A 23,898-nucleotide genomic window follows, 5' to 3' on the forward strand; every position below is an offset into this window, starting at 1 on the left:
AATCACTTGCTTCTCTTTAAATCCTCAATCTTGCAGGTCTTTTACAACTGAATATAATAAGAACTATCTTCACTACACATTTTACATTAGCAGTTTTAATTAACTAGTAAGATGGTGTAAATATTTTTTTTTTTGTTACAAATAACTGTAAGAAATGTTCCAGTCTCCTTTTCCAAAGAGCTCACCAATTCCAGTTCATGCAATAAAAGCAGTCCAAAGATTGCAGGATTTCTGAAGGAAAAAAAATATAAGGCAGCCCACAAAAATTTATGAGAGCCTGCATTTCCTCTGCTTGAGACATAACAAGTGAAGCACTGTCTAGGTGCAAAATACACAAGAGAAATGACTGTGGAATAAGCTCTCTCTATGAGGAATATAATTTATAAGTGCATCTCTCCAGCACTTAAGAGGTTAATAAATTTTCCAACTTCAATCAGAAGATGCATAAAATAGCACATATTTTGCACCTTACTCAGCCATCGTAGTTTTAGTTTATCATTGATAAAGAGCACTGAGGAGGTTACTTCAGTCAACCACTTTGAACCAGGATTTTCAGTTCCCTTTTCACCTACTTGAAACCTCAAGACCAAAGTGAAGAGGTGAAAAAAAACAACCCCAAAACTATATTGAGTGGGTCTGCAGGTGTATTTTGCTGGATACCGTTTTATCAGCTGCATAAAGAAGTGTCATTACTGAATAAAAATAGAAAAACCCCAACAACAAAAAAAACCTGGGGTTTTACTTAATTCAGTTTTTTAACTTCAAATCCTAAAAAGGACTAACCAATTACATGGGAAACTCCGGGTGCTGATAGAGTTTTGCTGCATTTGGTCATTTTGGTGTTTGCTGGCCCCCACCAGCCCCGTGGGGGGGAAGCAGCAGAGCACCCCCCCTTCACCCTGAAAAATAAAATCCAGATCCAACGGTATGGGACCGGTGGTCCTGGGAAGCGTCGGCAGCCCCACAGGCACGGCTGCTACCGGCGCAGGCTCGGGGGCCGGCAGCCCCGGCACAGCCCCCGGCGACTGTAAACATCTCCACCGCGTTTATTGGCAATTACCGCTGAAGGTCACACATCAGCAGCGGGCCTAAATTCCAGGAAAAAAAGCTGTTCTTATGTAACTGCTGCCTGAATGTTGGCAGGTGCCCAGCAGAGCAGCTCCCTGCAATGTGGCTGGGAGGGGGGAAAAAGGGAAGGGGAAAAAAAAAAAAAAAAAAAAGTAGGACATCTCCCAGCCACATTCAGCATCCTGAGCATGCCACCTGCAGGTCAGCACTAACACTTCTCTCCTTTTCAGTCCATAAAATATTAATGTGTTTCTCTAGGACGTATGCGTTTTAGTGTCCAAGACTCGCACCGCAGGTGGAAACTGGGCCATGCTGTCCCCAAACGCCTATCTGGACCCAGGAGAGTGGACGCGAACGTCTCGTTGCAAACAGAAATGCCTCAGCGGGGAGGGAGCTGTGCTGCCTGAGCTGTCCTGGACCACAGGGAACCCACGGTGGAGCTCACCATCTCAACTTCTGTTGTGAAATACCGCAAAATCTGCATTTGTATCATGCCTGGACTTTTTAGTGGGTTTAGGATTAAATTAAAAGTAAATTAAGCTGTTGTGTCTAATTACAAATGGGGTTTAGTTATCACTGTTGTGTGAAGATTCACACTTGATGGCATTTGAGGCAAATTAAGCTTGGTCCTGAACCTCTTCTCTGCAAGACCAGCATTGTCAACAGCTCCATCAAGAACAGGATTACAGCAGTTCCAGCTCAGTAAGGAGTCGATCAAGAGATACTCAGCCCAAGGGCTTTTATAGACAACACGCCAGTGCCCTGCCTTGGGGGTTTCTACTTTCTTTATTACTTGAGAAACCTGCACAGAGCCAATGCTAAGACCACCCTATTTAGCTCTTCAGCTGAAGTCAGACCCCTTCTGCTCCTAACGCCTGCCTGGTGCTCCGGGAGAGCCCGTGGAGCCAGAGAAACAGGAGTCCCACCGCAGACCAAAAGAGAAGCTCTGAGCACTCAACTCCCCACGGTGAGGACAAAACCCAACACAATCATGTTGCAAGTAAGGTGCAAATAAGGTGCAAAATGGTTTACAGTTTCTGATGGTTTTGGTTTTCTATCAAAACAAATTGTGTTTTTCATCCATCTTTCAAGATACCTTTTCTGCTTTTTATTTTAATACCTGTCTTATGCAGCCCCTATCCCAAACTTTTACAAGTTTACAGGAACCTGAATGTTTTGGAAATACTGCAAAATGACTCTCATTCTTAGTGTATCCTAATTTCTGTCCCCAGAAGAAAAACCTTTTACATGAATCCTGCCACAACAGCGGATGCTGCAGAGTTCACAAAAACATCTACAAGAGCTTAAAGATGCTATCAGCGTATTTCTGCCAGACCAGATCATGGTCCTCAGACTATAATAGATGTTGAAAAAAACACCACACTACCCTGCCTCTGCTTAGAAAACTACAGTTCCTTCCTGTCCCTCATTTCCAACAAAAAGGGAATTCCAGACAAACCCCTCGACAGAAGGCACGTGAACTAGGCCAGTAACACTGAACCGTACTACCCCTCCTCTCCATTTCCAAACCACTTCTCCAGCACTGCAAATACTCCAGCAGCCCAACAGCTCAGCCAGGCGTTTGCAGGGGCTGCTGCCGACCTCGCGCTCAGGTCGCAGCGTTCACCATCCTTCCTGTTCTGCGGGGGATTTCCTACCATCGAGGTGGATTCCAGCATTATTCACCCAGTTAAAAGGGCACTCCCTTTCTTCACTTGCAAAAATGTTAAGGAGGACTGGAACACCAATTTTCTATCACGACTTTCAGTAATAAGTGCATGGACCTCCTGGCATTTTATGAGTTGAATTTTTATTTTTATTATTTGGACCCGCTGCTCAGTGAAATTACCTTGCAGTAAGCAACTAAGATATATAAATCTATCTACATATACAATCACATAAATACTATGAAATCATGCCGTATGATGGTAACTAATAGAGTTTTACCCTGAGGGAATAAAAAGCATTTCAGCTGATCAGAAAAAAAATAAATTGTGCAGAATTCGACAGAAAGGGAAGTTAGTAATTTTACTAGTAATGGAGATTTCTGTATTGTTTGCCCTAAATGTTTACAGCTTCCAGGGTTGACATGGGGGGGGTTGGGGGAAGAGGAAACACCAGGAATTCCCGTTGAGACTGTCAGTGGTTCAAGTCCTGTCCCAATCCCTTTCTGGAAGCAGCCAGCACTCGTTGCTGATGGTGCTTATAAACACACCTGCTCCCTCCACACAGTTGCTCCATCGAGGAGCAATAAAGTTCATCCTGTGCAGCCTCCAGACCAAATCCTAAATTGCTCCACACACTCTGGCTGATTTATTGCAGGCAAAGACAGCACATTACAGCCAGAAACTGAAGAGTTTCATATTATGACTTAATTTGCAATTAAACAATTCAAGTTTGTCTGAAGTTTCTCCAAGGTAAAATTATATATATATATATATATGCGCTATTCTGGGAAGCTGTAGCACCACATAATCTAAGGGGTCTAGCGCCTGACAGAAGCGTTAATGTGCTACAGATTAACTTTTCAAAAACAGAGCACGCTGCTGGTGCATACTCCCCAGGTAGAGGGGAAAAAAAATCTTGGTTTGTAAAAGAGAAAGAGAAAATAATTACAGAGAGGTTAGACACCGCAGCACCTCTGTAACTATATAATACTAGAAGTTTGGTGCGAAGCTTGGAGACAGACCTGTCTCATACGAGCCCAGGTCAGAGGCGACGGCAGTGCTGTAAGTGGACTTGCGCCACACGAACTGCTGTCCTTCAGGCCAAAATCAGACTTGCTCTCTGCAAACATCCTACCCATCAGCTGTCTTCTACGCACACTAACGGGAAGGGCACGCTAAGAGCAGAAAATTTCCACCAACAACCAGAGGGTGAATACTCTGAGCAGCTCTAGCTGAGGCTTTTCTGATAAAGAGCTTTTTCTTGAAGCTGAAACTGGCGATGGGGAAGGCATCTCAGACCCTGACTGGACCTTCTGCTCCAGCCTGGAGAAGGGACCCCAGCGCACGCCGGGATGACGGTGACGGCACTGACCTGCGGCACAGCAGGGGTCTGAGCATCCCAACCAGAGGCTAGGTTAAAAACAAACCAAAAAAGCCACAACTCGGGTTTGTTCTCATGAGGAATTCTGCTCCTTCCCTCCCCTAAAAGCCCTGCTGAACAGAAAAGACGCCCCAACCCAAGGAGAGATATGTACACTTTTTGGTGTACTTTTGTGACAAATAGTTCAGATTTCAAATCCATTTCAACAGGCAAGGTCCCCAAATATTATGTGGTTTTCCAAATGGAGTTCATCCTGGTGAATTCCGCTGATCAACATCAAAATTAACAAGTTCCACAGAAAGCAATTTATGGCGTATTTTATTATCTACTCTATTGAATAAAGAGCAGTAACATTTTAAGCGTTTTAAGTGCTTGAATTTTGTTCCAAATAAAAGATTGGCTTGGGAGAGAATGCAGGAAACAAAGCACAGAAAGGAAAATATTTCTTTTTGTCCTGGTATTTCAGTAAAATAAGGTGCCAGTCAATCACGTTCTCAGTATTATACATTTATGCAAAAAGAATCTCAAATTTAGCGCCCACACGTGGGTTTTTTTTAGCTGGATGAGGAAGTTGCAGCAGCAGAGACAGCTCAGCTCCCTCCCTCCACCCCGTGCGCCGGTGCCCAAACGAGACGCACTGCTTTTAAAAGTCCTTAGAAAGCTTAATATCAGTTAAACTGAAACTTCTCACTCAAATATGGCTTTTCTGCCTGTAAAACAGCTACATACAGCATAAACACAGCCTGGGCTGTTGCACTGCCAAGTGAAGGCATGTTTTTGATGGTAGGAAGCTTTTCACACAGAAATAGCTTCAGAAGTCAGTAATTTTCATAGGGTTACACCACATCGCTTTCACAACACATCCGAACGTTTTACGTGGCTTTACACACCAAACCTTGACTAAGACGCAACAGGAAGGACAGCGAGATGCTTTGATGAATTGCATGACTGTCGCCTTTTTCGGTAAAGCCAACAACACAGTTTCCGCAGAAGGACCCAGCCCTCTGCAGCCCTGCCTGCACCCAGTTGCACCGTGCCCTGGGATGTAATGGCTCTCACTAGTCAGCAAGTGGAGACACCGCATGCAGGGTCTTCTCCAGCTGGCTTTTGGCAAGTTCTTCCAACTTGTATGAACACCATTAAACCTCAGTATTTAGTTTTGCTGAAAGAGCCGGTTCACCGATGACACGGTGATCGCGGCCGAGTGCTAAATGCTGATGTTTTAATGGTGCTTGCAGCAGTTGATGCTCCAAAGGCACTCGGAATTGGTCCTAAACTTCATGGGATCTACTATGGCACCAGATGATTGCAGACTGCCAGAAATTATAACTGCATTTGGATTAATACTCCAAGTAACGACATACGGAATTCGTTATGGTAACTATTCCCAGCGTAGACACATGGCAGACTGAAAACTCAACTAATTCACTGACACAGGCATATAAATCAGAAAGCTCAGTGCTGAAGAGACAACAGGACAGATCACAGGGCTAGTCATAAAACAAACACCATAGAAACAACACTGTAGAAAATAAGTAAAATTAAAAACCTCAGCATTATCCAATTCAATGGTAATCTGCCAGAAGAGAAAGAAGGAAGGGAAGAATTGAAAGCAAGCATTAGTAAGAGAAATTACAAATAAATTTCATATTAGGATCTTATAAATCATTTAACACTTTAATGCTGCAATCCAACATTGTGAATATTTTACAGTTGGCATGAGCAACATTTGCAAGTGCCCGGGATGCGGTGGGTTAGGGAACCGACACTGCTGGAAGCGCTGCACCAGGCAGCTTCGGAGGCAGGATGCGCCCTGGCTTTGTTCCTGTGCCAGGTGACAAACCACGCGGGCTGGCTGACCAAGATCCAAGAACTTCACCCTTGGGCATAAGAGTCGTCACCAGTGTGAGCTGTAAGCAGCGTTAGGAGCGCAGAGGCTGGATTTCCAGTTTGGGAAGAGAAATGGAGTTTTAAAATTTAAGTCCTGCAGAACTGAGGCTAATCATCTGGTAGGCACCCAGGAAGACGTGTATGAATGACATGTTTCAGCAAAGTAAAAAAACTTGGGTCTAGCCTACACTGTCAAGTAGTAAAGTTTCCTGCCTATTAAATGTACCACGGTATGCTACCCATCACTGAGCGAACCTGAGCGCATGCCAAGATGAGGAGTCTTTAGCAATATGTAAAACTTCAAGCCTTCCCACAAGCTTCTGTACATCTGTGTTCTCACCACGTTTTTTGCATGCTGCAGAGGAATCCCAGCTGTTTAATGAAGGCCTTTGCTAATGGGAGCAGACAACACTGCATTCTCATTGCGTTTCCCACCTACAAAAGGGACAAGCGCACGGGCCAGAAGGGTGTGACATTTTTATTATTTGTGCTGGAAGATTAAGTGCGAGAGGAGGAGTACAATCTTTTTATAAATCAGATTGTTCCAGCGAGCACCACATGGTATTACAGCAAAATCACATGCTATGCCAGAACTTCCATGGCGCTCTGCTGCTGAACACTACTTTGAAGTGACTGCTGTCAGTTCTGTGAACATCTGACCTACAAGCAATATTGCTTGCGTGATCAATATGCTAGTCACAAGAGTAAGTTTTGTCACCTTTATGTATGTAGGGATTCCTGTGTTTAGAATGGGTGCATAAGTGGTTTTTTTTTCTTTCTTTTTTTTTTTTTTTAAACACTCCAGGATGATTTTAAAAACAAAAGGTATTGCCTTTTAAGTGGTGACTAAATACAGTTATCTGAGTCACAAGGGAGAATAAATACGATTGCACTTCTCACAGCCAGACAGTAAAAGCTGTTCTACTACTACTCGCAGTCTATCTGTAAGCAATCAGCTGCTTTTTCATATTCAGAAATCCACTTCACAAGCAAGCATATTCTTATCTTGCATTATGTAACCAATCTACTGTTTCAGAAATCAATGCATTTTCTACACTTTGAAGATTTTTAGAATCTTGTGGGGTTCTCCATGGACTGAATGGTGCAAGTTATGTTACCTGCATCTTCTAGAAATACTGCTTCACCTGGGTTGGCCAAATAAAGTCTAAGGAACTCCTGTAAATGAATTTCCATTTAGAAAAATCTCCGAGTAGCATATTGCATTTAAAAGGAAAAAACCTCAAAGCTCTCATTTTGGTTTTGTTGGTGTATAGTGTATATATAGCATATATCATCCACCCTTTCTATTACTTAAGGTGACCTTGGACAGTCTCTCTTGGCTGTTTTTAACACGAGAACATACACTGATGTGTTAAAGTGTAAAACCAAATCTATGATTACACTGAATCTTTTACATCCCCAGCTTTGGGCACAGAAAATATCAGCACTCTACACTTGCTAAAGAGGATCATCTAGCCCAGCTCCCTTTTGTAGGAGTAGACTAACTTCTGCAGGCCACAACCAGTCCCCTTCCAGATCAGACTTGTACTATATCGCAGATGTCTTAGTAAAGGGAGCTTGAGGAGAGGACAGGTGGTCTTCACAGGGCTTCATCTTGTGCTGTTATGACCCAGCACAAGATGCTGCCACTTCAGAAAAAAAGGACGATGTGTTGAAGGTGGGTTGAAACCTGCAGTTGCTGCCCTTTCCTACCTACCCTGCCCCCCTTGTCATCCCACATTTCATAGAATCATAGAATAGTTTGGGTCGGAAGGGACCTTCAAATGTCATCTAGTCCAACACTCCTGCAATGAGCAGGGACATCTTCAACTAGATCAGGTTGCTCAGAGCCCCGTCCAACCTGACCTTGAATGTTTCCAGGGATGGAGCATCTACCACCTCTCTGGGCAACCTGTGCCAGTGCTTCATGTGCTTATATGCTTCTTTCTTGCTGTTGATTAGGGCATTCCCCTAATGAGTTTATTAAAAAATACTGCTACGGGAAAGTGAAAAAAATCCCTAGGTAGGACGCAGGTCTAGAGCAAGGCAGCAGCAGTGGCTGGGAGGTGGGCTGGACCTCTGACAGCCAAGAGGTAGCAGCAGCACGTGGGAGGAGTGTTCCCTGACAGGGCAGGGAGCACGGCACCGGCCATCCCTACCCTTCGGGCATTTTCCTAGGAGTCTCCCGCCCGCCCACGGCGCTGCTGTGTGCTCAGCTGGGTGTGCTCGGGTAACAGCCCACAGGCGTGCATGTGCACACCCACACGCACACAGCCTCCTCGCTCCATTTGCTCTCCCTCCTCCAGGTCCCTGTGCTCTGGTGTGTGAGCGCCTGCCTCTTGCTGGACTGGCAACAGAGCACTGTGTTCTGCTCTGTGTCCTCATTTCCAGCTAGGCTAGCCAAAGCAGGGGTTGTGTGCGACATCCCAGCGGGCCCAGCGATGCTACGGGTTCCTCTGCCTTCAGTGCATCTCCCTCCCTTGCGGCTGCAGCTACAGCTACAGCAATAAACAATTATTATTATTATGAAACTGTTACCTCTAAAGCTTTTGCCTTTTTGTGCTTTCAATCTAGCACTATGCAACATTTAAACCCTACTGTAAGTGAGAATTGGATATGAGACACCATCTGCTCCCGGGCATGGACTCCCAGTTGCAGCAAGCATCCTTCCACACCACTGCTTCCCCCGATCCCAACTGGCAATTCTCAACTGCTCATGAGCACGTTCACTGGGAGGGTATATTGCTGTGTACATGTGGCATGGTAATAACCTAGGTTGCTTAAAAATGCATGAGATAACAAAATCCTAATCTAAGGTATTGACTGTAGGAATGCCTAGATACACAAACATATATGCATATATACACCCTTCTGATGCAAATAGAGAATAGGTCTGTACCTACAGAAAAATGTTCTCAAGACAAAAGAGTTGAATGCAGGAAAGGGAAAGAAAAAAAACCACCACATGGGTGGGTGTGCAGACAGTTTCCATCTATAATTCACAAGAAGATGATGACTCAGATGTATATAAATTAAAATTGAACTACAGAATATCCTCTTGTTGCAAGGTTATGTGACCTGATGAAGAGTCACCTAGACCCAGAGAGCAGATAAAGAGGTTATATCCTTCATAAAAAAGTAATGAAATTAGATATTTTTACAGTGCCAGCAACCGCAGGAATTAGGCTTAAACTTGCAAGTCTAAAGTAGAAAAGCAACAGAAACAAGCTTACCTTTCAAATTATATTTGAAGTTATAAGTTGACTAAAAACGTTTTGTTCCTGATCCAGTACAGAAATGCTTACACATACAAAACACAGCTTGAAAGAGTGAGAATTTTATTTTTCTTTACTGAATAAAGACAGTGTTTAACACAGAATGATGACATGTGAATTATGTTACCTTTTCTCCATAGCCTCTGTCTTTGGTCATCATTTCCCTGAGCGTCTGTAGTACTTTAATACATAGTTTCTCCTCGTTCTCCTCCAGCAGCTGTTTAGTATGCTTTATTAACCTGAAAATAACCAATCAATCACAGCTTGTTTTAGTACTAATACTCTAAAATGGGATAAGATATACATGGCTATCTTACTTAATTGGTTTAAGCTGCAAACAAACTTTATTATCATACCATTATACAACCATCTTGGGGACATTCTCTCAAGAGCGACATTGAACCAGCTACTATGGGCTTTGGTGGAGCTGTGAAGGAAACTGCATCCCCCTCGGCAGGAGGACAGCCAGATAAAACCCTCTGACTGCAGGCAGAAAGGAATCAGGGGAAGGGGCAGTGGGATTTAGGACTTGCTAGTCCTCCAGAACAAACACTTAAGAAAGAAAACCATTCCACATACTACTTTGTTAAAAAAATATCCAAGAGTCTTGGATAGCGCAATTGGAAATCCATCCTACCCAGCATTTGTTTGTTACTCTGGTACCTGGTTTCCATAAACTCTCTATACAATCCACCCCTCCAGAGGGTGATCTGAGAAGCTGGATTCTGCTCTGAATTGCCCTCTAAATGACCTTGTAATCTTTCCTTTTCCTTCCCTCCAAATTTGGGAGGCATCTGCATTGGGTGATGCACGTGATAACAACCGATTCTGGCGTACTACCCAGCACTAAGTGCTACAAGATCAAGTACTTTGCAAACATTACTAGGGTTGAAGGCAGGGATAGAATAACAGGGATTAGCTCATAATTTTTTACTTGTTTATACTACTGTTTATGACACTTCTATCCTGCAGCAAAGCCAGAAATTTTTAAGCATTGGCTGTGAGAGTACGTCAAGCCGTCTTTCCCCATCCTCAAGAGCTCCTCCCCCTGCCCCTCCCCCTGGGAAAAATTGCATTTACCATATCATGAAATACTCTGCTTACATAAAGCTGGGCAAGAGGGCACCATTCCATAGGGCGTGGGAAAATTGGGAAAAAGCAAAACATAACAAAAAACCTAACAAAAAACCCAACTCCCAACAAGCCAGACTTCAGGACAACTTACTTGCAAATGAAACCTCCACTTTCACATTTCCTCCTCGCATCTGTGTTCTCTGGGAAGAGCAGTTCAGGCCTGTGAAGCACATCTACCAGTACTGATAACTCTGCCTGGACAAGAGGACGTAGGCGATCCTCTAAAGCTGATACTATGTCCTAGAATATAATCAGATCAAGATTTTAAACAAATATTAAATACATCTAAATGTATATGCAAATTAATTTTACAAACCACAAAAGTTAGGTCTGTCCTGCCTGGATAAACTAGATCAAAGACCTCAGAGTTTGGCCAGGTAAGACTTTCAGTTTTATCATTTAGTAGTTGTCTTTAAAAGGGAAGCCCAGATTTCCAGCAGTTCCCCTACCCTCCCCATCTTTGTAGGTGCTCTTGTTCATACAGGGGAAAGAAAAAAATGCAGATTCAGAGCTGCATTGAAACTCTGTGATAATGATTGGTATTTATGCTTACATGAGCTGACAAAAAAGTACTACTGTTAGAATTATGCAAAAAATAAAGCTTCCCCTTTTCATTGATGTTTGGAAAGCTGTAGCTACCTTAAAACAAAACGACATTTATCCTAATACTTAAACAAGCAGAAAATACCAAGGTACCTCTGAAGCCAGCGAGGAAGCTTAATCAAATTGAAATGGACAAATAGACAGGAATGGATAAAGGGGGAGAAGCTATTTCAATGAGAATGGGTTGGGCAGTGTTTTTACATTACGTAAAATTAGAACTGTTTGCCAGAAAAAGCTTTTGGCCAAAGAATGAATCTTCAAAGGATAAAGGCATCATTCAAGATGATGAATTTCATTTGGTATAAAAAAGGCCTTATTGAACTGTCTACAGGTCTGAACACAGAATACAGCTATAACACATCAATCCCTATTTCCAACACAAAGCATTGTGTTTAAATAGTCTTTTAAGCAAAAACAGTATCGGAATGCACATACTTTGTTTCAGGGAATGACTGTGGCTGCAACTGGTTCACAAGGAACCAATACGTCTATTTATTTCAAGCTCTGCAGTGGTTTCCAGGCAGGGCTGTGGCACCTTTTGTTGTACTGAGAGTTTTGGTGTACAAGGAGCAAAGCACTGGAGGAGTGTGGAAGGCTGTGATGTTGAAAAAGTCCTGTCTTATCAAAGAAATATTACTAATGGTGGAACAAGAGTACTTCAAGTACCACTACCTTCAAATATCAACATCTCCTAGGATGAGTACTTCTATACCATTAGCCATGCACGTTCAATTACCTGTCTTGATACAATGGTTTACATTTTATTTTATATACAGTATTACAGTATTATTATATTCAGCATCAGCTAACTTGATTACCATGCAGCATTTTGACTAGTTAATTCATTCCCAAATGTCTTTCTACTTAGTAAATTCCTCCTTTTGTGTAGGCATGCAAGTAAATGCTTATCAAAGGAGGAAGGGTGCTGTGTAGTCACCTGTAATCTTTCAATTATGTTTCGATAATCCCTGGAGGCAGCGAGCACTGAATCTCTGTGGGCAGCATTCCTTGCAGTCATTCGCCAGTTCATTGCAGTCTTCTGTACAATGTTGTGAGATTTCAGGAAGAGATTGTTGACCTGACTGTCCAAGTCTACAGGAATTGCAATTGCGCGGCTTTTTGCTGCAACAAGCACAAGTTAGTAAGAATCGACTCCTTCAGCCCATGTATTACAACCAATGCAAGAACAAGACAAGCTCTACTTGCAATTCCTTCTACAATCTCCTTTGTGTGCACTTTAAACAATGCAGTGCTCAGTCCCGGTGTAATGGGTCAGACCTCTCTGTAGCATTACGTTTAAAGGCTTTCACACTTCAGAGCTGTTTACTGTCTTCAAAGCGTGGGAGTAGGAATCTGTCCTTACACACTCCCAATATCTCAAGCTAACACACATGTACACCTATCCAACAGCATTTGGCCTCATATCGAGTACAAATTACTCTTCTTGCTACTAAAAGCGAAACAAATTACTGGGAGGAGGGGCAAAGAACTATTTCCCTGCTGCAGATCAACAGGACTTCAGAGAGTTTTGAGATTAAACGGAGAAAGCACTTCAGGTTACAGTGACAACATCTATTGCTTGATGACAGTATATCAACGTAACTTTGGCTTTGTACTATGCCTTGGCTCCGAGTTATCTGCAGGTGGCTCCTGCGGGAAGTAAACTGCAGTTTCTTTTTGGAAGGATGACATGTAAGCAGCAAATACTGGATGACCATGTTTGCAGCAGTTAGTTCTGATTACACCCATTTCTTACCTACATCTGAGAGGACCCGAATGCAGCTTTCCACTGATGCCTTTTGGCTTGGCATTAACCAGTTGCAATGGTACACTCTGAACACGCCTTGCAGCAACTGTACAAACACAGGTTGGCGAGTCTAGAACACAAGGTTAAAGAAAAGAAAATCAAACTCATCACGCCATACTGAGATGTAGCAGCATCACCTTGAGGTAATGCCAGTTACCAGCTTCAGCCATGACTCTCTGCACACCAGTCATTTCTAACTGGTCTGCATCCACTTGTTAGGCAACTTCATGTTGTAGACAGCGTATCTACCACACAATCGGCAACTGAATGGATAGGGTGGGAACGAAGGCTGGAAGGGAAATATTAAATAGATAGCTTCTAAAGCATAAAGCCCCAAGTAATTGAAGCCTGACTAAGCAAAGGAAATAAGCAGTCATCTTCATCTGTTTAATCAGAGTTATCAGCAAACCTGGCATACAGAGATTCTTCTTTTAGCCTTGACCAGTAGCTGACTCAATAGTCCACAGGTAATGGGACTTTGCTCTTGGCTAAACAGCACAGCTCCAGAGTTGAAAACTCATCATTTCAAGTATTATTAGCTGGTATCTAATTTACTGAAGAAACCAGCTGTGTGTTTGTTACTTCGATCACAGGTAGTAGTTAGTGGTAAACACTACAGCTGCTATGGATCAGCCAAAATTAAGGTGTGGTTTTTAGCCCTGTATTTCGCAAGGTGAGCTTCCACTATAGATAGGTGAGGTACTCCAACACACACATGCAGAGGAGCTCTTGTTCTTTCATCTTTGCAACACCCCAACAATATTGACCAAAACTCCCTGTTTGGTTTTGTACAGTAATTACTTAGTAGAACAATTCATTGGTTTTACCTGTAGAGGAAAGAGTATTTTAAATATTTCAAATGAACCTACATGGAGAGGAAGTACCCTGTGTCCCTGTGCCTACTAGCTATGTAATGTTTCTATCAGCTAAGTGAACTACACCACAGTGCAAAGCCCACAAGACTTAGGAACCAGTGAAAAAATACCTCTTTTATTCTGGTCAAGATTAATGCCTGTTTGTAAGAAAAAAATGGAGTTAGATGACAAAACCAAATCTATTAGATAATTAAATCTATTAGATCCACTCATCATATAGCACCATTATGAAATGTACAAAAAGAGAATTAAAATTCAAGAACCAAAAACTACTAAGAGGCAAATACCTATTATCCTTTCTAGAAATAAGCCAAACACTGAAAACATGGTAGACAGTAGCATTCTCCAAAGGCACTGAAAATACCTGCACTTTTGGATTTAAGCCACCCACATATTCCTTCCAGTTCATATTTAAAGACTTTTCCGTCTTAAAATGCTTCAAAGATGTTTCATTTGCTTAAACTAGGTCAATAAATCAAATAAGAAATTTACTCTACGTTCTACATGCCTCCAACTATACTTGCGAAGGAAAGCCTTGGGCAGCAGCACTCTTAGGAGGCAAACAGGCTAAAGAGTACTTGTTAAAGAGGAAAAGTTTTGGACAGATGTTCTTTAAAAAGGCATATTTATGTTCTCCTAATTTTATATTATTTGAACTGCCTGACAGATGTACAAGGTGTTCCTTGAACAAGCAAGGCTGGTCCTGACTCAAAGGAGGTACAATTAAGTCAAACAAGCCATAACACGAAAGAGCATGAGACGAGAAGAGGCTCACATGGGAAGAAATGAGATGACAAGGTGCAGCAGAAAGGACGGGGAATGACTGAATCCAAAGGCAACGCAAAGGAGAGTGGCAACCGTCACTCTCCTGGAGACAGGGGCACCAGATCAGGCAGCAGTGTCTGCAGACTGCCCTGCAGCATCTCAGACGGGAGGGAAAAATCCCACCCGGAGGAGTGATGTAAACAGCCAGGTGGTCCAACAGGCTGTACTCCTCAGATGGAGAGTCCCTGGTTATGGGCAAGAGCCCTGACAGGCAGAAACAGGGAGAGAAACAGAGCTTTTAACTTAGAGATGTAGAGGGAAGATGAATCTAGGATGAGACAGAACTTTCAACTGAGGTGGTAAGAGAGAGGTGAAATAAGTTACTTCATCCTGCTAAACAGAGGGAGAGATTGAGAAACTAAAGAAAAGTTGCTGACAAACTTAACAGATCACTAAAATACAATGGTAAGGAAATGTATTCAAATGCTGTACACTCAGAGATGACAACTGAAAGCATGACAGGGAAGACAGGAGAAGGGCAGAGCCCTGGGGGACAAGGCTAACTTGATCTCAAGTTCTCGTGTTCTTTTGCGGAAGTTTTGACAAACTAGCATGGAGGCTGATACCGCAACAATGGCTGACATTTTAAAGTCACACGAGAAGCAAATCAACTGCTGGACTGCTCAGACTTGCATGAGTTAAGACGGAACCTTAATAAAGCTGCTCAGCCCAAACACAGCTGTTGCAGCTCCCTGCGCTCTCACAGGCAATGCCCCAAGTTTGGCAATTTAAGAGCATTTGAGCCAATCTCAAATGCAGCTCTGTTGCTTTCAGTGTGACTGTCTCCTTGTCTGAATAAGGAGGGCTGCCGAAGCCTATGAGAAGCAGGGCTGTGTTGAATGCTAAACAGTTGGTAGATCAGGCTGGCCACCGGTCATCCAGACATGGGTCGAATACGTGTCCTGATTCAAGGGGGACAGACTGTCAACACAAGAGATATGGGTAGTCAGTCAGAAAAGCAGGAACATCACTGCTCGTACTGAGCAGAAGGAAGTCTTTACCTGATGCGCAGTCATGCAGCAGTTTTACGTACACTTCCCTGGAGCACTGCAGTCACCCAGGCAGCACACCATGATCCAAAGGGTTAGCATGAATTCTTTGACAAGGGACTGACATGTCAAATTGCCAGATGCCCTTTATGGCCACTTTTGGGAACCAGATTCCTCCTAAGCGGCTGCCAGTTGCACTCAATTACAAACCTGGAGTTTGCACTGTGAACAACTGCCTTTGGCACGATGAGGTTGCATCAAGTTTCAACAACTACCATACTCAAACTTCTGACAGACCTGCCAGGCACCTGACCACTCCACCCACACTCCTCCCAAAAAGTTATTTATGAACACATGAATGATGTTATCTTTGTGCTGCAATACAAATATTAGGGCAATGTCCTGACACTGCTGTTCTGCAGTGGAAATCTCTACCTTCTGTCACTTCACCAATGTTCCAAGCTTCTCCTCCACGTTTCCCCAACTTTTGAACAAGACAAAAATTACTCAGCTTAATGAAACACAGTAGAGCTTTTAGAAATTTTTTTTTTTTTAAAAGGAAGTTAGAATCTTCCTATAAAAACATACTTTCTTTAAACAATCACCTTAGCACTCTCCTGTAATGCAACACCCTCTCCTCCTGTCTGGAAAGCCTGCCACCAAAGCTTTATCTTCCTTCTTGATGGCACTCTGGAGAACTCCTTGCTGCCGTGCTACTGCTTTACCACTGCTAGACAGCTGGCATGCCAAACTATCGCTGAGCAAAATTGCTTGTTTGCTCTCCTACACTTGCCCACATCGTCTTTTTCAACTGTACTCTGATCTAAGGCCACAAGGAGGACAACCAGAGCCCTTAGATGCAACTGCAATACAAAACATACAAAAAATCCTTCATTTCCCTACTTGCAGTGTGTTTTTCTCACCCGCATCCTGATAATGACACGTAGAAACTCTCTCCAAAAGATCTGTGTGATCTCGGTGGTAGTACAGAGTTGAATCTACTAATGAAGTAATGTGACACTTCAGCCTCTCTAGAAAAACATTTGTATTCTGACCTATAAATCTTTCCACTTCTACAGCAAAAGAAACATCCTGGTCACAAAGAATACATATCTGCTCCCCCATTACAAACACGTGTTTCTTTTTAACTGGTAAATGGAACCAAAGAGGAATGAACATAATTGCATTTGCAGCATATTTTCACTTTTCTGTCTCTCTACATTTTCCTACCTGCAAAGTAGTGCTCTGATCAGAGAATGGGGAACTGAAGAAAGTGGTGACTATACTCATCACTATTTCTGTAACGTACTTCTCCAATATGGAGTCAGCATGCTTTCTGTCGCTGGTGTTGTTACAAGCCTGCAAGACAATTCATTCTTAGGTCAGAAGCAGCTCAACCAAGGTAGATTAATAAGTGTTACAGACTGGAATTCTTGATTTCGCACTGTTCACAGCAATTCCCTGCCACAATGATATTTATGACACTTGGATCTCTGGATTTCCAGCATGAAAAAGCAGAAGCCCAACACTGTTACTGTTTTAATGTGTTGGCATATAGCATGTTTAGGAGGGAGGGAAAAAAACAGAGTGCCTTAGAGGAAAGAAAGTAGTAGGGTAGGGAGGACTGAGGTGTAATGCTTTCGTATGGGGAAATACTTGGAATCCCAGGCAAAAAGCCATATGGCCAAACAAATGCCAAGCTTGGAAAAAATTGGTCCTGACCTGCCAAAAATCATTGACTATTGCTTGGGAAGGAGCTCACTATCCTGGCCAGAATAAGCAAGCCAGGTGGCAGAACAGAAAAAGGCATTAGACAAAAGGGCAGGGCGTGGGGCTTTTCTGAGGTTTGTTGGGTTTTTTTTTTTTTCCTCTTTAAAAGGAAAATATTAATGTGTTCCATGGAATATGACTAATGAAATCCACAGGCATAAGGAAAAGAAGGCACACATAAATTTGAAGGAACACAGTATTCAGGGTACTTATTGTCTTGATGCACTGTTATGTCTTATTCTTACTGCTCTGTACTAAATAGGTTCATTTAAGCTTTTTAAATTCAGTTCCTAGATACAGAAATCATTACCCGACAGATGTCAACCAGGAAGTTCTCAAATAGCTTCCACATATGATTACTGGTGTAAATCTCTTTCATTTCTACTTCTGTGTCCACATAGCAATGATTCAAGAAGTTGATGTACGCAATTTTGACCTAAGAGTAGAGAAAAAATTGCCATTAAAAAAACCTGAATGGTATTATGAATGAATATAACATCACATTAAAACTGCTATGTAAATCATTTGTAATTCTACTTCTTCCTTTCATTTAAGCACTGGTGAAATTTAATGCCATGAATAGCAAGACATCATCCAATAAAAAACAACAGGATTATTGCAGACAAAACGTCAGCATAATAATCATTTCCAGTTCTGCAGAACCATCTGTTCAAGGTTAGCAGCATACTCCATAAACCTCTCTGCCTCAAGAACCCTATAAAACAAAAAAGTACAGCATCACATCCCCATTTTAAGGGCAAGGAAACAAGTATAGAAGGATTTAACTTAACTATCCAGATTCACTGGGGTGGCTGATAGCACAACCAGGGAAGGAATCCAGTTTCCCAGCTCACAGCTTCCTCTCCACCTGCACCACCACCCTTCCCAGGCCAGACTCAGCAATATCAAATCTCTCTCACCCAAAGCCAGCACATTTCAAATACATATAGGCCAGCGCCTCCAAACAGCCCTCACCTCGGGTATGCAATCCTCATGGGTTACTACCCTAACAATGTCATCCAAAGGAAGAAGGGAGTTGCATTTTATTTCTGTGTAGACATTTTTGCCTTCTGTGCACACAGCAAGCAGTTCTACTAAGTGGATGTGGTACATCAGGGGGCTGTTTTCATCCATCCGATCTCTCTCTGATCTCATCATTTGCACCAAAGTCTGGAAGGAGGCTCTGTCATTGTAAAACACTAGGACATCTTCTCCCGCATTCACCAGCTACCGAGAAAGAAAAATATTCCATCAGCAGATCAAAGCCTGTGCATCTCCCCGCAGCATCCTCCCCTAATCTGTGGGCTGACTGTTACAGTGCAAATCCCGATTAGCTATTCTTTAGACACTTAAAAGGAGTGCAGCCCACCAAGTCAGCTGGGCATTCCTCTTGTGCTCCCTTCATGGGATAGAGGGCTCAAGTATGACATTTTCTCTTAAAGAATTTACCACTTCTGAACTGCTGAAGAACTTCAAAGTCAGCCCAACTGACTGCTTAGACAGAAGTTGTGCCAAGAAGCTTGTGACTTTCCATTGTGCTTTTTTATTTCACGTATACTGCCTCAGCTGACTTTTTAATACAGCTAGCTGTAGACATACCGTTTTGTTCAGAGAAACGCCCCAGGGGCACACCGGATGGGAGGACTGCAGGGCTCAGTAATTCCACCCTTCTGAACAAACATCATCAATTTTCCAAGGCTAGTGAGTGACACGTTAAGTCACACACTGAAGATTTCTATCAGCTTCACATTTGAGACCCGGATGGCCACATTTTCAGAGCAGTTCAGACCTCCTCTAACTCAATGAAGGGAAGGAGAATGAGCAAACAGAAACCTGCTCCAGGCTGGGCACTTTTGAGCACGCAGCTGGAGGGATCTGAGGCTGTCCTCCTGCAGGGTTTCTGGCAAACAGCTATATAAAATGCAGAAGGCAACCCCCAAGGCAACCCATTTTTCTCAGCAGCTGCTGACCCCCATGGAAGCTGATTGCTGAGCATCTCACAAACTCGACTTCGTGTTGAGAAGCTCACAAAACCATTTCTGAACTGAACGACAAAATATGGAAGACCCTCGATGAATCATAGTAAGATTGATACACAAAAGCCAGAGCTTGACAAATCTGATCCTCGGGCTCCCCCTGCTGAGGAGGCCAATAAAAATCCCATCAGACGTGCTGTCAAACAGATCATGTCCAATATGCAAGTTAAAGGGATTTATTCACCCTTCTCTTACTTTTCCCTTCTATCCTGACACTCCAATTTCCCAGTTACTTACACATCTAAATTTCTGAAGACCCTCAGACTTTTCCGCCTTCAGCACTTAAACAGCTGAATATGTAGGTCTTGGTAAGATAAGAAATTCCCATCAAAATACTCTACTATCATGCTAAAATTTTCCTTCTGCATCAGTGATCTTAAACTATTTCCATTCTACGCAATTTTGCCAGAGAAAGGCACCCTTGCTTTGTAAGCCCACCTATACTCTGCTGTGCAGAGGCCTGGAAAATAGCTCATAAGTACCATTAATAACCAACTACTCATTATACCCATAGGTGAAGAGCTCAGAAAGCTTTCAGTCAGAAAAAAGCCTATGCTTTCTGGTAGCTGTATGCTCTTTTTGCATTGAGAGAGCTAACTGTCAGCTTCTTGGCAGTCCCAGAAGCGAGAGGATCAATTTGTCATTTTCACCAAATGGTATGTGAAAACTTCTGTTCAGACCTTGCAAATCTCTGCAGCTCTCACCTCAGCCATTACCATATCTTGGCATTTCTTAATGAATTTTCCTTCCGCCTTGACGATTGTCTGCAGGAACTTGATGTACTGAACGTTTCTGCCATGTGTTTCGATACAGTGGACAAAGTGTTGAACAACGCGTTCATTAATCTCACTGCAAAGCTGGAAGTTGTTCATGAAAATGTGCTGCATTGTTACTGCTTCCAGAATCTAATGGAGGAGATGAAAGAAAGCAAGAAATTAGAAAATAAACAAACCACCAAACCCACACAGAGGTCAGGATAAAGTCAACACTCCTGCAGGGTGCAGGACTGAAAAGAACATTTCCGAGGACCTAGCCTTTCAACACAACAGCTCATATCTAAGCCTATTTTTCAGTCCACTTCAGCCTCTTGAACTTTTTACACTCAAATGGTCCTAAACAAACAGATCTTGCCAACTTTCGAGGCTTTAGAATGAAAACAAAATGTGACCCCTTCAACCAGTCTTGCATCAGAGCAGGCCCAGAGGCAATCACCAAGGACAATCCATTCTCTTTTCTTGCTAGAAAAAAAATAAATCATGGCATGAGGTTATCCTTACCCCTGGGTTAAGGAACAGATTTATGTGCTTGTGCAGCAATGCCTGGTTCTGTTGGTTCCCAGCACAAAAGTTCTGTAAAAACTCATGTGCAAGCTTCATTATCTCCTGCATCCTCGTGTCTTCAGCCTGTGATTGCATGACAAATAAGATGGGGTTAAAAAGAATCTGAAGGTTCACTTTCAGGTGAGTACTGGATGAGCCACAGCTCCAGCTCTGCAAGGGAACTGTCACGTCTCTCTCACACTCCAAAGAAAAACAAACCTCCACCCAGTTCACAGACATTAGAGATGAGTTTGGCCTGCTTCAGTTTTAAAGATCATCAAAAATAAAGACCATAATAGAAATTACAGTAGTTTATTCTCTAAAATTGCATACTCCATGGCCAAGCCTGCCAGCAACGTGCTTTAGTCACTTTTACACTTCTGAACATACCAGTGCACTGGCCAAACCACACATCACCACCTTGGGGCTACAGAGGAAAACTGCCATGTTCCACTGAAATGCATTTCAACAGCAACAGATAGGTAGTTCATGGCAAAGAAGAGATGGAAAGTTATTATTGCAACAGTTAAGCCCAATTTATATTTACTGGAATCCACACACTACTTGCATGCCTCCAAGTACAGTTCAGGAATCAGTGCCTTTCCTCTGACATCAGTGTGGATTAGCAGTCCACTGATGGTATAAAATGCAGTTTGGAAAATTAGTGTCTGCTTTTATTTTTAAGGAGTTTCATATATTTTCAAGGGTGAAACATCTTCCACACTGCCTGTCCAATATGTTTTCATATGCACGGGACAGAAAGGTGACAAGAAGTGTTGGAGGGTGTTTTTGCTGCTGATTTTTTAACAAAATACGAAGCAAGATAGCATGAGACTTAGCTAAGCTGTCTAGAATTACTGGTTCTCAGAAATCTGTAGAGTTTGGAACAGAGGACAGCAGAGTGACCGGGAAGTGTGAAGAGCTCCCTCACCTATACAATGGTAAGTACCTGTTACCTGTGACTAATGGGCAGCCAACGTGATGAACTTAGGGTGCGCTTCATCAGCACAATGCGGTGCTGTGCAAGCTCAAACTCTACAGCAACCCAGTCAAAGTGGGCTTCAAACTGCACCACTGACGTTACATGGCACTCTGATATGGCTAATCATGAACAGCAGTCCTCACCTGGAGAGCCGGTTGATATTTATTCATTTCTAAGGGGGAGTTCGGGACTCTGCAACTGAGGGACTCTGTGTCTGTATCTAACTACGGTGCAGACCTGCTGATAAATCCCACGAGGGACCAGGCACCCTCGTTTCCCTTAGTGTTCCCGGGATGGCTGTCATACAGCTACCCCGTAGCAATAACGAGGGTCTTGCTTCTACCAGCACAGATTAACTTCAAGGCAGCGCACACCTCCCATGAAAAGCGAGAGCTGAGCCTTGGTCTTACTCTGAGCTACGATGGACAAATATATTCAGGAAATAGTGCGTAACGCTGTACATTCAAAGACTTCAAACAAACCTTATATAAGCTCCCAATTATTTTTGAAGTGTGGATATTTCATAGACTACGAGGCTATACAAAATAGCCTCTTTGAATCCAATATAAAGATGGAAGGTTCAGGAAGATTCAGAGGAGGTATTAAAAGCTGTCAATATGACATGAAGCAAGGCGACAGCCATACAGAAACCCAACCTTTTCGTAAGGGATCTGCAGCAGCTCCAGCACAACCGCGTGAGCTCCCATGTTCCTCAGAAGTCGCTGCTGCTGCTTACGGCTTTTCCTGACCGAGGCACTTTCCTGAACACAGAGCTTGCTGAGCCGCAGCAGGATCTGGAGAAGAGACATGCTTTAGAGCCGAAATTCTGGGTTTTATTTCAGAACACAGCTCCCAGAGAACAGCAACAGTGAAAAAGGCATCTGCATGGACTACAGCGGCTCCAGGCAGGAAAATCAGGTTTTGGGGTCTTGAGGTGAAGAGCTAAGACCAGGCTAAGGCCTGGTTGCTCCTGCAATAACAGCAGAGGTGCCAAAGGACTGAGCTGGATCCAAGAACCTCCGGGAAACATGGGGGCAGAAGGCAGCGACGGCGTCTGCTGCCCGCTTGGGCGGCAGCCACCACCCCCTTACCACCCCCCGGGGACGCAGCAGCCAGCACAGCCTTGCGGCACTCGGCACAGGCAAGGGAAGCAGTGTGGCAACAGCGCTATCGTCACATCTGGTGGTTTGCTGGCCTGGGCGCCATCCATCGCATCTCTGACCTGGGCTGGTCCTGAGGAATTCAGCTGTGTCAAGTGAACCTGGCATAAGGCTCTGCAGCACGGTGCCACGGAAAGCCCATTAGCTAACACCACACCAGCACCAACGCATGCTCTTTGTCTGGTATTTTTAAAATTAAATTTCAACAGCACAGTGGTTTTGAGTGCAAGATACTCAGGATAGGGCAAATCAAATAGCTTCTTCACTTGCTTGCTTCCTTCATAGCCTTTACCAATAAAAATATTGTGTTACCATTGAAACAGCAGCAAAACGTCGCGTTTCTCACTAAACCATTCTTAAGGAAAGAATACTCGTCGTGCTTATTATACTCCTGGCTTCTCATTCAAGTTGGGATATGTTATTACTCAGCAAATAGTTTCCACAATGGAAGAGTGACTCAGACTTTCCTGGGTGTCTCCCTCTGACTGCAGCTCTCCAGAGCTGTGTTACTCATTTACACTTCCATTTAAGCATCAAGAAGCAAAGTTTTACCTCTTTTACTACACGGTAGTTGTAGCTGCTAGTACTTTCAGGCTTTTGGGACTTGCTGTGACCTTCCTGTGGATAAAAATCAGACAATTTATTACTAGTCTATAGTATTGTCTTCATGAAGGCTAAAATCAGCATTGTAGGATAGCGCGTGCTCTCTCCCTGGAAAGGAGTGTCATCCTTCAATTCTCTGACAGTCTCAGAAAAATACTTATAATTATCCTGTCAAGTCACATTGACCTCTATAACATGAAATAAGGTGAGGGTGGGATGATTTTAGAGACAGCAACCTCCTGTCCTTTCCTTTGCTTGTCACATTTTGTCTGTAATCAAGTCTCCTCCAAAAAAACTTCGTACTTTCTCTCCCTCTCTACCATTATTAAACTGTCATTGCATAGATATCAAGAGATACCTCACAGAATTACACACTAGGAAAGCAATGAGTAAATTACTTCTATTTACTTCCAACAATAAATGTTCATAACCCACGGACTATTTCTTGCATTCCCTCACCCGGTCTCTTCTATTTGATTGCAAATTATACTGAGACAAAAGGTGTTTAATTAGT

General features: G+C 43.1%; 1 protein-coding gene across 1 annotated transcript in view; it reads right to left on the reverse strand.

The window, feature by feature from the left end:
- ITPR1 (inositol 1,4,5-trisphosphate receptor type 1) overlaps window positions 1-23,898 on the reverse strand; it is a 188,377-nt gene that overhangs the window by 74,800 nt on the left and 89,679 nt on the right. The window contains exons 28-39 of the mRNA XM_075158588.1: window positions 23,334-23,399; window positions 22,278-22,415; window positions 20,598-20,723; window positions 20,025-20,225; window positions 18,260-18,511; window positions 17,595-17,720; window positions 16,745-16,873; window positions 12,775-12,895; window positions 11,956-12,140; window positions 10,507-10,655; window positions 9,409-9,520; window positions 5,666-5,692 (exon numbers count right to left, since the gene is read on the reverse strand). Coding sequence (XP_075014689.1) covers window positions 5,666-5,692; window positions 9,409-9,520; window positions 10,507-10,655; window positions 11,956-12,140; window positions 12,775-12,895; window positions 16,745-16,873; window positions 17,595-17,720; window positions 18,260-18,511; window positions 20,025-20,225; window positions 20,598-20,723; window positions 22,278-22,415; window positions 23,334-23,399 — 1,632 coding nt within the window. The remainder of the gene's footprint in view (window positions 1-5,665; window positions 5,693-9,408; window positions 9,521-10,506; window positions 10,656-11,955; window positions 12,141-12,774; window positions 12,896-16,744; window positions 16,874-17,594; window positions 17,721-18,259; window positions 18,512-20,024; window positions 20,226-20,597; window positions 20,724-22,277; window positions 22,416-23,333; window positions 23,400-23,898) is intronic.

The sequence above is a fragment of the Calonectris borealis genome, chromosome 10 (genome assembly GCF_964195595.1).
Source record: "Calonectris borealis chromosome 10, bCalBor7.hap1.2, whole genome shotgun sequence".
NCBI classification, from domain to species: Eukaryota; Metazoa; Chordata; class Aves; order Procellariiformes; family Procellariidae; genus Calonectris; species Calonectris borealis.